Here is a 16513-nt window from a genome sequence, read left to right on the forward strand (position 1 = left end):
TCCTTCCTTCAACCTCCACCTTCCTGCAGAGTCGGCACCTACTTCTAACAAGCCTTTCCTGTCTCTTTCTGTAGTGGGTGAGGGTCCACCCTCTGCCCCCCCCCCCCCCAGGCAGCCTGGTCTTGCCTCTCTCATTGTACTCACCTCACCATCTTCCCCCTGTTTCCCAGACTGTCTCCCCATTAGACCGTGTGCCCGCTGATGATTCGCGACACACTAGTTAAGTGAATGCATGCGCGGTACATGTATGAAATGAGTGAATGAGTGGGAAATGAATCAACCTGGGAATTGGAGCACCAAGTTCAGAACTCAACTGCCCATTCTATGCCTCTCTTTCATCACATCCTTTGTCAGCTTCAAAGTAAATAGCTCCAAAACGTATAAAATATCTTTTATAGGGTGCTTGGGGAAATGGACGTCTTTAGCGGAAAAAGGGAGTGTCTGGCCTGTTAACTCCTCTCAGTCCAACATTTACTTGTTTTTTCTGGGTAAGACGAACAACTAATTTCTAGTTAATAGGTTATTGACTGCAGAGAGGGTCTTGGTTCTCAAGAAAAGTGGGACAGATTATTATTGTCTATGCATCTTTATGTATTAAATAAAAATAAAGCATTAGTTCTACGAAAGAAAATCAGAGACACCTCCTTACTACTGCTCTCCTTCCCTGGGTTCTGCAAACAGTGTCCCTTACATATGCCTTGCTTAAACTCTGCCAGCAACTCAAATTCAGCTCTGGGTGCCATAGTGGGCTTTCTTCCATGAAGTCAAATGAGGCAACCATCACAGGCTGAGACGGAACATATGAGGCCTTGCCCTGTCCTGACCCAAAGACATCTAAATTATGTCTGGAAGAGAACTTCATGTCTTCTGCATAATATAACCCTCTACTGATAAGCCTTCAATTAAAGAGTAAGCATTCCTACATTACACCTGAAGCTCATTTTCAGTGAAGCTATGAGTGTATGATACTTAGAAAATCCACAGGGCGCCTGGGTGGCTCAGTCGGTTGAGTGTCTGACTTCGGCTCAGGTCACGATCTCGCAGTTGACAAGTTCGAGCCTCGCGTCGGGCTCTGTGCTGACAGCTCAGAGCCTGGAGCCTGCTTCAGATTCTGTGTCTCCCTCTCTCTCTGCCCCTCCCCTGCTCATGTTCTGTCTGTCTGTCTCAAAAATAAATAAACATTAAAAAAAATTTAAAAAGTACAAGAGAAAATCCACAGGGCACCTGGGTGGCTCAGTTGGTTAAGCTTCCGACTACGGCTCAGGTCATGATTTTGCAGCCCATGAGTTTGAGCCCCGCGTCGGGCTATGTGCTGACAGCTCAGAACCTGGAACCTGCTTTGGATTCTGTGTCTTTCTCTCTCTGCCCCTACCTTGCTCACATGCGCACGCGTTCTCTCTCTATGAAAATAAATACATGTCGAAAAAAAAATTTTTTAAAGAAAATCCTTCTCCCATTTCCAAAGAAGTTGGAATGACAGACCAATTCATCGCAACTCCATGGGATGTGAGAGCCTCTAACTTTTGCAAGAAGATTTTGGCCATAAATGCATCATTAGGAAATTCATTGCTCCGAAGCGAATTCTCCCGATTTTACAGGATACCCTCCCAAAGATCGCATTTTGAGCACAGAATCTCTAATGCTCTGCCTTTAAGCTCTGGCTTCTCTCCCTGGCTGAGCCGACAGTACAGTGTCATCACTATGCTTGCATCAGGGTGCTCACGCGCAGCCGAATGGCTACTGAATGTGACCAAGGGGAGGGAAGAAAGCATCCTGACCTTGTGCAGCTCCACAGGAGTTGGGGACATGATCTCCTTTATTTCTTGTTTCATTTTCCTCAGGGTGACAGACTTCCTGCCCACGTCGGAGGGCAGGGTGTTGCTCCGCGTTGTTTGGCTATAATGCGGCCGCGAGCTGCTCCGTTCCTGGAAGCTGGCTTGTCGCCCCAGCTGACTGCGAGGTGTTGGGGCCTCATGATTCAAACTCATCGTGCTCCCCGACATGATCGTTGCCTGTGGCATTGACAATTTTCAGAGACGATTAAGCCATGGACTAAGAAAAGGGTTCGGTGGCTCAACAGTAAGCACATCTCTCCTTCTGCCCAGTCAAGATACAGTCTCTTCGGGGCATAACCAAAGGCTGGAGAATGGACGTACTAATTGAACTATGAAAGTCTGGCAAAATGCTTTGCAAGTGACATTTATAATGCACATCTCAAATCCAATTTAAGTACTTAAGCCATTGAGTTTATTTAATCAGATACCACCCCTGGCAGTTTTGAGGCAAATTGAAAAGCGATAACATTTGCTTACTGTAAACTACATTTTAGCCATTAACTTTCCACTGAGTGGGCTCTAAAGATGGGATTCGTGAAGCAGCTTCAATATATCTTACAGAAATGGACGAAGAACTTTTCAACGGGACCAGGTGGCGTCTATTTGCAATGCTGCCTGTAGCTCCCCCTGGAGGTAACAATGGGCTGAAACAGGGCTACAAAGGCAAGGGCTTCTACCCAAAGCTGCCTGCCTACCATAGCATATGGTCTCTCCTTGGGCCATGTGACCTGCCCCAGAAATGTGTAGACCAGCGAGGTCTCCGCGTATTTAGCATGGGTCAACCTTTCTTAGAAACGGCCTTTGTGTGAGATGCTCAGAGAGTTTAAAGAGGAATCCTATATTGTGCTACCGGACTCAACCCTTTGCTCAAAAGCTGGGAAACTTAGATTGGATTTTACCGGTGAACAGGGAAGTCTGTTCAGTTTCAAATATGTTCATACACAAGGAAAGGTGAGATTAGATCCCAAATAAGACTGAATCTTAGAAGTGAAACTACTTAAGCATTTGAAACCAATGTCCTGTTGAGAATGGTCATTTTTCATGGTTCGGAAATGCCAACATTTCAAAATTGTGCCTGGAGCCAGCTCCGTCCTCCTTGATAGGATGGCTGGATGATGGTAAACTAGCATTGGTGAACGTGCCCGAAGTCATGGGAAAAAGAGCAAGCCCCACGTGCCGTGTGCCGGCTACAATGCGACTGGCGGTTTACGTGAACGCTAATGCTAACAGTAACCGTACTTTGCTGAGTCCTTGTATTCCCTTATTTAAGCCTCACAACAACTTTGTGAAACAGACACTGTTATTACTCCTAATTTGTAGGTGCAGAAACTGAGGCACAAAGAGGCTGACTTACTCAAGGTCACGTAGGCTCCATCACATAGATGGAGCCAAGGGCACTGTCTAAAATGGTTGGTTAGAAGGGAACACTGCCAAGTGATAGAGCTTTCATTTGTTATCTCCCTAAGATTTTGTGACTCTAAGATTCACCTGGCGTTTGACTATACACGCACCATTAACATGATCTTCGAATGGCAGCCCAGTATTGGAGCACATGTAGGTATATCTACAACTCTTGTAAAAAAACAAAAACAAAAAAACAAAAAACACAACCAGTTATCAATATCCTGACTGGATCAGTTATCTTACTGATAATTTGAAAAAGAAAAAAAAAAAAAAACCTTACTGGCCATTGACCTTTAACATGTTAGCACATGTAATACCATATACATGTGTATGTAGAATGTCATTTAATATTTATGATAAGTTTCTGATAGGTATTATAGTCATCATACTTCCCCCTTTCAGTTATGGAAAGGGATGCCCAGATAAATTGAGCAAGTTGCCCAAGCGTCTGGGATTATAGCCCTCACACTCTGACTCTAGAAACCTTACCCTTGACCACCAGGCTGTATTGCTTCCCAGTCAAGTATTAGGTTGAAGCATATAAAATTGACTTTTTGGAGATTAATATTGAAACAAATGTGGATTAGCCATATTATTGCTTTATTTCAGTTAAATCCCTTTTTAAAATTGAAAGCTTTGTTGGTGTCATGGGACATCCTTTATTTTATGGCACTTAACCCACATACAACATTTTTTTGTCTACTGTTGATGACAGAACCCAGGGATTATTTCCTTGCTGTGCTGACCACCCCTCTATTGTTTTTACCTACTTAGACACATTATTTGCTTTGTTAACATCTATGTTTTATATTCATTTTTCAGGGGACCAGTAGGAAACACGTCGGAAGTAAAATACTTAATCACAATTCTGCTTGGCTGAACCTTAAGCCACTACGGAAGTTCCAAACTGATCTAAATGGAGTTCTGATGGAACCAAGTTTCCAAAGCACAGCTTGATTGCTTTGTTTAAAGTGGACTTCAGTCGGGGCGCCTGGGTGGCGCAGTCGGTTAAGCGTCCGACTTCAGACAGGTCACGATCTCGCGGTCCGTGAGTTCGAGCCCTGCGTCAGGCTCTGGGCTGATGGCTTGGAGCCTGGAGCCTGTTTCCGATTCTGTGTCTCCCTCTCTCTCTGCCCCTCCCCCGTTCATGCTCTGTCTCTCTCTGTCCCAAAAATAAAATAAAAAAACGTTGAAAAAAAAATTAAAATGAAAATAAAGTGGACTTCAGTTGAATTACTATGAAGGAATATAAAAATTAAAGTACAAATATAAAAACTAAAATAAAGTTTAAAAATGATTATTTTAAATTATCTAGGATTTGTTTTCACTTCAAGAATATCTATTGCCTGTTTCCATTTTGCACAATTAATAATTTATAGTTATAACCTCCCAAGTTCTCAATGAGATAACTGAGATACATATAACTTAGAGGGGTATGTTCAAGAGTTTTCTATCTGATATCTAGTTAAAATTTTTTCATATATTATCCTAAACAGAAAATAGCTAAGGCACTGTTCATTAATAAAAATGGCAAAAATAATAACTTCTACTGAATAATTATCGAGTGTTATGTTCTGTGTTAAGTGCCATATAAGCATTAGTCATTATAATCCCCTTATTTTACAGAAGAATAAATATCTGGTAAAAGAGATTAAGTAACTTGTCCTAAGTCTTAGTCTGAAATTTTTTCTTCTGTTTTAACATTTTTCAGTGCTAAAGTTGAACATAAATTATTGCCAGCTAATGGGAAGAATGACTAGTATAATTTTCATTTCCATTTCAATCGTAATCATTTTTCATGTTAGCTAATCTTTTACATTTATTATGGTTATAATATGCTGTAACTTTTAATGCTGGATGTAAATTTCATACGCAGGAAACTAGCTCCCATAGTATTTTTTGCACGGTAACATTTACAATCACACGATCAGAGTTCATTGAAACTAGTGAATGAATATTCTTTTTGATAAAAGTCTAAAGAAGTCTCTTTAGATTTGCCAATCATTCTTCCTCATTGAGGACTTTGACTTCCTTTTGGCTTACACACTCAACCCATTTCCTTTCTGCATTTATAATTTCAAGGGCCACACCTGCCTGAAGCTATGCTACAAAAAGTTTATATTTATAGGCTTTTGCAACATAATTTCTTTTTTTTATTTTTAATTAATTAATTAATTAATTAATTTGCAACATAATTTCTATGCTCATAGATGTTTGTTTTCATTAGATAAATCAATTTGCTAGCTAATGGGGACAATGACTAGAGTATTGAGTGAAATGAGTGAAAACCCAATTTCATTGTGCCACTTTTTACATCGCCCTGGTTTTACTTGCTGTGAAAGATGTTATTAGAAGAATAGTTGTTTCTTTAAAAGAGAAGTATCAGGGATGCCTGGGTGGCACAGTCGGTTAAGCGTCCGACTTCAGCCAGGTCACGATCTGCGGTCCGTGAGTTCGAGCCCCGCGTCGGGCTCTGGGCTGATGGCTCAGAGCCTGGAGCCTGTTTCCGATTCTGTGTCTCCCTCTCTCTCTGCCCCTCCCCCGTTCATGCTCTGTCTCTCTCTGTCCCAAAAATAAATAAAAACGTTGAAAAAAAAATAAAAGAGAAGTATCAGAGCGCAAAGTGGAAAAGGCATATGGGCCAAGCGCGCTTTCAGAGGCAGGCGTATGTTCAAGAATTGTGAATTGAGCTCAGTATCCAGTTGGGACCCCTTCTGCTAATCATTCTACATCCAGGAAGTGGTAAAAGTTTAAATAAGCCAGCTGATACTTAAGCGTTTTACTCTTTTTGAAAGGTGCCTAAAAAGGAATCGATGGCCAATGTCTTAATTTATTTAAGTTTTATAGTATTATCCACCTCCAGGCCCTTTAACTGTGCTCTGAAGTTTCAATTCATGCCAGGTAATACTATATTTATAAATTCAAACTGCTATTTTTCTTTATAATTCTCTTTGCAGATTCACAAACATTAGAATCACATGAAAATATCCACACATGCAACCGAGAAGCAAAACAATATAAAGATGAGTATTCGTTTCAGAATTGCAGTTTCCCCCAGTTATGCCATTCACATTCCTTATGGTGACTTGGGGACCTCAGATGACGTCAAAATAAAAATGAGACTTTCGCCACTTTACTTCTTACAGCTCAGAAAATTTAAAAAGAACATAAAAGGAAACAGTCCAGGACCTCCTAGACCACAGTGTGAATATCGTCAGCAAATTCATGGCTTTGATTAAAGAACTCACCGGGAGTCCAGCTATTGTGTTCCATCTTGCCACAACTCCTAGAATTCACCCTAAGTCGATACGGAATCAGGATTTGCAATTAACAGCAAAGTACTGTGTAATATTTTGGCTGCTTTTTTCACACAGACTGGCCATTTTCACCAGCTGCATTTGTCATCTACTTCAAGGGCAAAATGAAATAAAATAAAATAAAATTTCCTCTTATGTTCCTCTTCACGATCAAATCAATTGCTCTACCAGGTACAAATGAAAACATGCCAAAGAAACCTTTCTAAAGCAACTCAGAGAGTGAGATGCGCCACTGCTGGGGGGCTTAGCTCCCTCCCCAGCGATTCGGTGGCAAACAGGTACAGTCAGGGTTAGCAGGGAGCAATGGCAGAAGCCACAAGTCAGAAAGCTCGGGGTGGGGGTGGAAATGGGGAAATAAATACTTTCAACTGCACTGAATAAAATCAAATTGCTGTCCAGGAGGCAAGGGGGCAGGGAAGGCAGCTTCACAAGCAAAAATATAAACATAAAGGGTAGCTACCAAGAGAGTCATGTTTCTCAAAGACACACGCCTGTCAGCTTTCTCCTGTGGAAAGGGGTTAAAGCTTTTAAATGAACTGATGTGATAAATGCAAACTCAAAAGGACCAAAAAAAAAAAAATGAATGTAGAAACAGTACAAGTAGCAGGACCGAGGCTACCTCGAGTTCTCTCAGAATTCCCGACTGTCCACAGGTTTCCAAGTCCTCCAGCGCTTGGGACCAGAAGTTCTCCTCTTGTTCAGCCTCCGTACTGTCGGGAGCCCCTGTAAAACTGTCGTCAAAAAGCACAGTCTGGGTTGACAACTCGCCGAGGCATCATTCGGAATCTCTCTCTTTCATCCCACGTGTAAAAAAAATGGAGATTCTTTTTGGGGATCTGGCTTTCCTCCAACTGTAACCACCAAGTGAGGGTGCTCTAGGAAATGCAGAGTATCTCAGAGAATGGAGGGAGGGAAGGACCACGGTCCTGTTAACTGAATTTTAGGGCGTTCGTGGCTCCTGCAGGGTGAATTGCATCAACATGGCACCGTGTGGGCCTATCTTTCAACTGATCTGTCTAGTGCAAGAGAAATCAAGCTTCCCTCTAAAAGAAACATGTTTTCCCACTTATAAATGTCAGGAGAGATCATTCATGTGCTATCGGTTTTTGTGAATTTCCTTAAAATACTTTGGTAAGGAACAAAATGCTAAAATACATCTCAATTCAAACTATGGGATCCTCGATGTAACTTTTTTTTTAACATAAGCTGACATGAAGCAACCTTTTATTTATTTATTAGAGGTTTTTTTTAATATATGAAATTGTCAAATTGGTTTCCATACAACCCCCAGTGCTCATCCCAAAAGATGCCCTCTTCAATACCCATCACCCACCCTCCCCGCCCTCCCATCCCCCCATCAACCCTCAGTTTGTTCTCAGTTTTTGAAGTCTCTTATGCTTTCGTGAAGCAACCTTTTAAATGAAAGGAGAGGAGACTAGTCAGGGAGTGAGGACAGGGTTTACAGATGTAGTTTTTCCCACATGCTACTGTTTTTATCAGGGGAAAATGAACTCTTGTCTGGCCGTGGGGTGGTCCCGGGATCCAGCCGGGCAGGCACAGGTCTCTGAGCCCTGCCATGGGGCCGGCATGATGACAGTGGCTCCTTCCCACGCTAGCCGTATGTGCCATCGGAAGTGGAGCGATTCGGATCTGGGCTAACGGCCACAAAGCAGCAGTTGACGAAAACCTTACCCACTGACTGTGGACCGGTCCCAGTCTTCATTACTCAGCCCCACGTCTGGGTAGGTCTGGCTTCGTGGCTTCGTGACTGGGGACAGGCTACCTCTCTGTTTCGGACCCCTCCACTCGTAAGTGTTGAAACTGTAGCCTGACGCCTGAAAGCCAGAGCCTGGAACAAAAACAAAGTGTCATCTTCTGTTTCTGAGAAAGATTCGGGAGATCTGTTCGGGAACTTGCCTTTTTCTGCGGTTCCCGTTAGTTTGTTTAAGGCAGCTGACCTTAGGGGTGCCTGGGTGGCTCAGTCGGTTAAGCGTCTGACTTCAGCTCAGGTCATGATCTCACGGTCTGTGGGTTCGAGCCCCGCGTCGGGCTCTGTGCTGGCAGCTCAGAGCCTGGAGCCTACTTCAGATTCTGTGTCTCCCTCTCTCTCTGACCCTCCCCCGTTCATGCTCTGTCTCTCTCTGTCTCAAAAATAAACATTAAAAAAAAAAATAAAAAAAAAGGCAGCTGACCTTACTGAATTTGGGATTCTGAAGGCCATCGAGACAATCCCCAGGTCTTATATTTGAAACACATTCGCACGTTACGTCAACTGATTCCAACAGCCCTGAGGTAAGACCCTCAGATCTAAGCAGGCGGGCCCACGGTGCTGGACCTGTTTTTATGAGGGCTCCTGCTCTGTTCTGTCTGGGCAGGAAATCGACTGGACCGGGGTGAGGTGCCCACCAGACCTGTATCCAACCCTCTCTAGAGCAAGTTCTATAAAGTGAGGTGCCTACATTTCCTGCCCAGGCAAACCTGTGATCACTTCCAGGGTGTGTGAGAGCTTCTTACCCAAGTCTGTCCTTTTACGATTGAAATTTGCCACCAGATGGGGGTTCCAGGCCCAAGGGGCGGCCGAGAGGCTGCTGGTTGCCGAGTGTGGATGGAGTTGGCTAGGTGGGGCCAGGACCCACTCATGTCAGGGATGACTTGGTCCGATGAGAAATGACTTGTTAAATGACCTCATTCATTCTCCAGAACCGTCTTTGAACGTAGGTACTTTTACTGTGTGCACTTTACATCTGAGGGTACTAAGGGCTTAGAACAGTGGCTCAAGTACCTAGGGGTATCTGCGAACTCTCCTGGGGGTTCCAGTCGTAACCTTAGCAGAATCAGTTCCGCATTTATTTTTTTTTAAGTTTATTTATTTTGAGACAGAGACAGACAGAGAGAGAAAGAGACAGAGAATCTAAAGTGGGCTCTATGCTGACAGCAGCGGGCCTGAATGCAGGGCTCGAACTCACAAACCGTTAAGCACGTCTTCCCCACACTGACCCTACTGAAAAGGACCAGAGATCTGAGATCTGTTGATTCTCCCTTCTCACGTCCACCGTCACAGTTGGTCTTCTGCCACTTTACCAATGAAAGACACACGTCTTATCCATCTCAAACCTTTGCAGGAGATTGGCCCTGGGCTGCAAAAACCCCCAGTCATTAAATCAAGGGATAATTTGGGAAAGCCTCGCTCCTGAGAGAAGGTCTCTCGGGAATAGTGCCTTATTTCAACCAGGCACGGACTCCTGGCAAGGCTTTCCCCTCTCTCTCATTCACCTGTCTCTCTGCGTCTCAGAGTTAGAATTCAAAACAGTTGTCGGTTGGGAGGTGGGCACATTATTATTTTATTTGAATTGCAAAATGAAGACTGACTTCGCTTCTGACAGGGAGTTAAGTCTGATTAGCTTGATAGGCGAGGCAGGGAGGAATAGCTTTGGCCGTTGGGTTATACAATGGAGCTCTTCCATAAATTTGAGCCAAATCCATGGCTCCACAGTTTGACAAAACTATATTTAAGGCATACTAACGGCAGACTGGAAGTTGTGGTCTTTGCAAGTATTTAAATTTGGGGAGAAAAAACATTAGACGACAACTTTAAATTGTGATGGGGTATGCGGTTTTTCAAAATTCTTTCGGGAGGTTTTAAAGAGGAGAGCAAGGGCTTGTTGGCAGCTCAGACTTTCGAGCTTGTGCTGTGATCATGATGCACGGCTTCACCCACCATTTCAGGTTGTGTGTGCTATGTGTGTGCATGCGTGTCTCTCTGTAGGTGTTTACATGTATATACTGGGTTGCAATGTAATACGTATTTCTGACTGCATTTAAAAACAGTTACTACAGTCAACAGGCTGAGGCCCCCATTCTCACATACAATGAAATGACGGGATCACATGACTGTCTGCATGCCATCCCTGCTCGTCTTAACTCACCGTCCCTCAACCTGCTGGAGCCTATAATGCCATCCTTACTAGGAGAGAGCAGGGGGAGCAGGATGTCCCAAAGGATAACGCTCTCATCAAAAGGATTTGATCTCAAGAACGCAGGGGAACGCCCAAGGCTGCAAGAACCTTCTATGAACCTTCTGCTTTAGGATATCAAGCATTAGGAGTCCACGGTGCAGAGCAAATATTTACAGTTCAATATCTCATTTTCTTCTTGGGTAACTGCAGAAATGTGGCTAGCCGTTTGGGAAGAAATTTTGTGTGATGGATGCACTACCTTCTGTCAAAAGTGGTGAATTAAGGGAACACGCATGAATCTCTTCTTGAAGGGCAGTGACTCTGTGCACCACTGCATTTCTCCTGGATCCCGGTGACAGGCTATCCATTTTCTCCTTCCCGACGAGATAAACCAACTCCCTAAACATGTGAAGTCTCACTTTTTGTGATACAAAAAGAACTAGGGGGAGCCTGCACCTCCCTGGCCTTAATTAGATGTAAACCTGTTAACAGGCAAATCCCAAGCCGGCTTCATGCTGTCAGCGCGGAGGCCTGACGTGGGGCTTGATCCCATGAACTGTGAGCTCATGACCCGAGCCGACCGACATCAAGAGTTGCACGCTTAACTGACTGAACCACCCAGACGCCCCAAATTCCAGCAGGTTTTAAACTGGACAGATTAACTTTCTGATTTTCCTTCCAAATGTTGTCTGTAAGTAGTTCTTGGTGACTTGGGCCAGCTGCAGGCAGGCCTTGAGCAGAGGTGCAGCATTGTTCCTTACTGGGGAAATGCCTCTTTTGAGAAGCATGCCTGTCTACACCAAGGATGCCTCGTCTTAATAAGCAGCATTAAAAGATTATTGCATTACAACAAAGCAGGGCAGGAAAAGGGGATAAAATTCAAGTATCTTTGGGTTAGGCATAGACTCAGAAGAACTGGGTCTGGACCGCACTGTGCTGGCACAGGGACTCAGAAAGAGATCTAGGTTCAAATCCCAGCTTCGCCACTTCCTTGTTCTGTAACCTTGGCCAACTCTTCTCAGGGTAAAATAGGGATAATGATATGCATGTGCCTCACCAGGTTGATAAGAGGGTTGAGAATAATACACACAGACTCTCATACATAATGAGGGTTTAATAAGTACAGATGCCCATTACTTTTACCACGTGCTAAGCCATTCAACTTCTCAAGATCTCTGAAACAGGGAGAGCAGGAGAGGAGGAAAGCTTCAGCACTACCGAGTGAACATTTGGTGCTTCTTCAGTGTTCGGTAACATGTGAGGAGCTGAAATGCAAAGATAACAGTACTAGGTTCCTATCCTCAAACACTGCACACTTTCACATTGTCTGGAACAGAGAGGAGGAGAAACAGGCATAGAAAGGGACAATTCCAACTGCATCTGAGGAGTGCTGTCCTTTTAGTCTGAACACACTGATGTGCAAGAACCAAGACCTGCTTGGGGGTCAGAATGTGGGTCACGAAAGGGGCAAAGGGAAGGTGCCCTCTAAGCTTAGAGCTAGAGGGTGAGGTGGCATTTCCTTGTCGAAGTGTTGGGCAAGACGGCGCAGGCCTCACAGGAGAGGCTGGTGAACGTGCAGTCGTGGTGAGCCCTGTCCTCATGTTCCATCAGCGGGTTTCTGAAGGAGGGAACAGTGTTCCAGAAACACTCTGGTCCCCCTTACCATCTGGGCTTATGCCTCCCCACAGGAAGAGCAATGAGTTACCTAACTGCCGAGTTCCGGAAGAAAACAGGGGGTTGTTGAGACCCTCGGTCTCTTCTTGGCTCCCTCTGGACTCATTCTCTCCCACTGCTGCTGTGCTGTAAGGCAAGCACAACTGGGTCCCACTGTTGGGGCTCAATGAGCTCCCAAGGGACAGCAAGGCCAAGACTGTGCAGTGAGCTGACTGTGGCAGGCTACCAGCCGCCTATCCAAACATCCATTCTTCTCTTTATCCTTTTACCAGAATACCAGTTTTGGGGGTGGGCATATTAGTGCTCAGGATAAGACTGTATTTCCTGGGTCTCCCTTGATGTTAAGTGTTGACTACGGAAACTATGTAAAACGCTCTGGCCGATGACATGTAAATAGAACTTCCAGAAAGGCTCTTTACAACACTCTCCTGCTGCCTGGAATGTAGAGGAAATAGCTGGCACCCTGGTAACCACCTTGGATCATGTGGTAAACTCAAAGACGGAAGCCAAGGGCTAAGCACAATAGAGAAGAAATATTTAAGAGTGTGGTTCCTTGACAACACTGTAGAAGTATATACCAGCTCTGAAATGCCTACTTAAAAAAAAATGATTTAAGCCACTGTAACGTTAGGTATTCAGTTCTATTCAGCTAAATCAAATCCAACAGTTTGCTTTGCTGGTCTGACTTCCCCCTCATTTATGTCCCAACATCTAGACTTGGGTTAGGGGTAGGGATATAACAATATTAAAAAAATTTTTTTTGGTGTTTATTCATTTTTGAGAGAGACATACAGAGCACGAGCAGGGGAGAGGCAAAGAGAGAGGGAGACACAGAATTCGAAGCAGGCTCCAGGCTCTGAGTTGTCAGCACAGAGCCCAATGCAGGGCTGGAACTCAGGAGCTGAGTTGTGAGATCATGACCTAAGCCAAAGTCAGATGGTCAACCGACTGAGCCACCCAGGCACCTGGGAAATAACAATCTTGATTCTCTGGCTGCATGTTCAACTCAGCTTTTCTAGCAAAACAAAACAAAACAAAATGCCTCCTCTCCAAAAACCCAAAAATAGTTAATTTTTAATCCATAGCTGACTCCATTTCTACTTTTTTTTTAGAGAGCGAGCAAGTGAGCATGCGAGCGGGGAAGGGGCAGGGAGAGAGAGACAGAAGATCCAAACGGGGCTCTGCACTGACAACAGTTGAGTCCAGTGAGGGACTCGAACTCATGAACTGTGAGATCATGACCTGAGCTGAGACTGAGCCACCCAAGTGCCCCCCCCCCCCATTTCTACTTCTCCACTGATTTAGAATGGATCAAGGCAGGGATTGATTAACGGATCAAAATACCTAGTGCTATAAAGTACTAAAGAGCAAAGCTTGCTTGGAGAAGAGTGAGAAAGAAGTTCAGGATGTATAGGGTTAAAGGTCCTGCAGGGAAAAGTCAGGAGATAGGTTGACGAGGCAGTTGTACCTACATTACAAAGAGCTCTGTGCTTTAAGCTAAGGACCTTCCATGTTATCCTATAACAACAGAAAACCACCAAGAGGGCTTTTGTTATTTTGTTTTTAAGGGAGGGGCAAGGTTAGATTTAGGTTTTTTTGTTTGTTTGTTTGTTTCTTAAGGATCATTGATGGTAATATACTCAAAGTAAGGAGCTGGTGAAGAGGTAAATAGTTCAGGCATGATGAAGGTTTTATAAGAAAAGGCAATGAATGGAGAGACAGGAGACATGCGAAGCAGGGAGGAAGTAGAAGATGCTGGTCCACGACGACACCGCGGGGCTACCTGCCTCCTCCAGGCTCTACTACAGCGGGAGAAAAATAACTCACTTGCTTAAACGCCGTCCTTTGTGTTTTCTCTCATATGTACGTGAACTCGATACCTAACGAATGCAGGTGGAGGATGGGAGCATAATTGAACATAGGGAATATCTGACGGAAATTGAGCTTAAATAAAGACAGGCTGGTTGCCACAGTCGAGAAGTTAGCAGCCCTGAGGAACATCCCTTTACAAGGGGAGTCAGACTTAAACGCCACAGGAGGAACGGAATCAGTGAGGCAGCCCAGGTGTGAGAAAAATCAACGGCCAGAAATACAATTAGACTTTGTTTTTATTGAATGATGGTGTGAGCACATAAAAGTAACAAGCAGGTATGATATTGGAAACTAGATTTTAAATTCAAAATTGATAAATCCATGGAAAGACAGATGTAATTTTTAAAAAATGCATTTCCTAAGTCATTACTCTTTTTATTTAGCATTGGAAACCTTTCTTTCTTTTTCCCTCTCTCTCCCTTCCTCCTTCCTTCTTTCCTTCCTTCCCATCTACGTTTCAGTATCTGGTCTTATCCTTGATGACATAACGCGAGGTATGTTATGGACTGACTTGTATTTGCACCTAAATTCGTATGTTGATGCCCTCGCCATCAATGGGACTGCATTTAAAGACCTGTAAAGAGGTAATTCGGATTAAGTGAAGTCAAAAGGTGAGGCCATAGTTTACTCTGATTGGAGTCCTTATAAGAGACTATTTAGACACACACAAGAGATACCAAGGATGAGCTCACACGTAAGAAAGGCCATGTGAAGATACGGTGAGGAGACAACCATTTGCAAGCGAGGAAAGAGACGGGGAGAAACCAAACCTGGCACCTTGATCTCGGATTTCTAGCCTCCTGAACACTGGAAAATGAATTTCTATTGTTTAAGCTCCCCAGTCGGTGGTATTTTGTTATAGCAGCCCAGGCAAACTGATACAAGGTATAAAATCCAGTCTAGGGGCACCTGGATGGCTCAGTCAGGTAAGCGTCTGGCCCTTGGTTTTGGCTCTTGCAGTCCGTGGGTTCGAGTCCCATGTCAGGTTCTGCGCTGACAGTGCGAGGCCTGCTTGGGAATCTCCCTCTCTCCTTCTCTCTCTGCCCCTCCTCTGCTTGTGTGCACGCACACACTCTCTCTCTCTCTCAAAATAAATAAACGTGAAAAAAATTCAGTCTAGATTCCTTTCACTGAGAGTAATGTTTAGTTTTATTCATTAGCGTAATGGAAAATAGGTCTGTACAAATGTTGGCAATCTTGGTATAATGATTTTTATTTTTAAGGTAACTACACTTCAGATACCTGTAAAATTCTGATACTCCAATATTGTACTATTTGGTTTTCAGTACCACAATACTGTGCAGATTAATATGTTACATTTATAGTTCTTAATTCACACTGAGTATTAATTTTAAAAAGCGAACTCAACAATGTTGGTTCATAGTCATAAAATTTGAAATCAGAGAATGGTTTTGAAATGCAGTCTTCAACTGTGCAATTTGGGGGCTGTAGCTCCTGCTGTTACTTTCATTTTTGGAAGCCAATTTTAGGATAGTCAAGTGAGCCAGATAATTCCCTGCCAAAATTTGTTTCATAAAAATCGAGTTTCGTTAAGAATGAGAAAATCAAATCATACATTTGTGTAACTACTTGTAATTGTTCTAGCCAAGAAATATTCAAGGTGTTTAGATGAGAATGTGGTCATTTTAAGACCACATTTTGCTCTTAAAATGGCAGAGCAAAATAGTTCTCTATCTTTTCCAGAAATCATCTCAAGACAAAAAGGGTTGACAAACAACATAAACTTCATCTTCAGCAAAACTAGAATCTCAAACCATAAATACATGAAAAAAGTTACCAAATTCCCTGAGTCAAACAGGGAGTGAGAAGCGGTATTAAGGAGCCATGAGGAGACACCTATGGCCAGCGATTTCAGAGAGGGCCCACGCTTCCAAAGCAGGGGCCATGGCATAAAGCAAAACAACAGTCCTTTGTTTGGAAGACCAGAATGGATTGCACATGCTGGTGGCAGGAAGTGCCCTGGACCCAGTCTGGCACCAGGGCAAGCCAGGGAGGCGGGCTGAAGGACCACACCTACAGATAGGCCACCACCTGCAGGAAGCAATCTATCAGGCGAGCAGGAAGGAATTCCGCACTGCTGGCAGCCTACGGTTGCCATCTCTGTGGGCTGGGGAAGAAGGCACTCATCACAGGTCACTGTGAACGGGGCGGGGGGGGGGGGGTCATTTTTCCTAGCCTGGAGCACAACTTGGGCTCTTCTTTGAAAGAGACCCTCTTTCAAACTTCCAACTTAGAAAGAAGTCATCTCATCCACAGATGAGCAATAATTAAAAAGGAACTGTCATAAGATGTATACCAAGTTAATATTTAAAAAAAAAAACAAACAAACAAGGGGGAGAAGAAACAGAAAAACAAAGCAATAGCAGATGAAGGATACTCATGAGTACAAGGCTGCCATGGAGCAAATGATACATATGACCAAATACATCATCAC

The 16513-nt window shown here is 43.8% G+C and overlaps 1 protein-coding gene across 9 annotated transcripts in view; it reads right to left on the minus strand.

Annotated features, from left to right (window-relative positions):
- The window catches only part of GRIP1 (glutamate receptor interacting protein 1), a 687726-nt gene that overhangs the window by 19885 nt on the left and 651328 nt on the right, over positions 1-16513 (minus strand). For 6 of the 9 annotated variants that reach the window (XM_043562978.1, XM_043562973.1, XM_043562975.1 and 3 more), the window contains 4 exons: positions 8249-8405; positions 7176-7287; positions 7017-7061; positions 1779-2012 (listed from right to left, as the gene is read on the minus strand). In XM_043562978.1, coding sequence (XP_043418913.1) covers positions 1779-2012; positions 7017-7061; positions 7176-7287; positions 8249-8405 — 548 coding nt within the window. The remainder of the gene's footprint in view (positions 1-1778; positions 2013-7016; positions 7062-7175; positions 7288-8248; positions 8406-16513) is intronic. The other 3 variants (XM_043562977.1, XM_043562976.1, XM_043562972.1) reach the window with 1 other exon arrangement.

The sequence above is a fragment of the Prionailurus bengalensis genome, chromosome B4 (genome assembly GCF_016509475.1).
Source record: "Prionailurus bengalensis isolate Pbe53 chromosome B4, Fcat_Pben_1.1_paternal_pri, whole genome shotgun sequence".
Taxonomy (NCBI): Eukaryota; Metazoa; Chordata; class Mammalia; order Carnivora; family Felidae; genus Prionailurus; species Prionailurus bengalensis.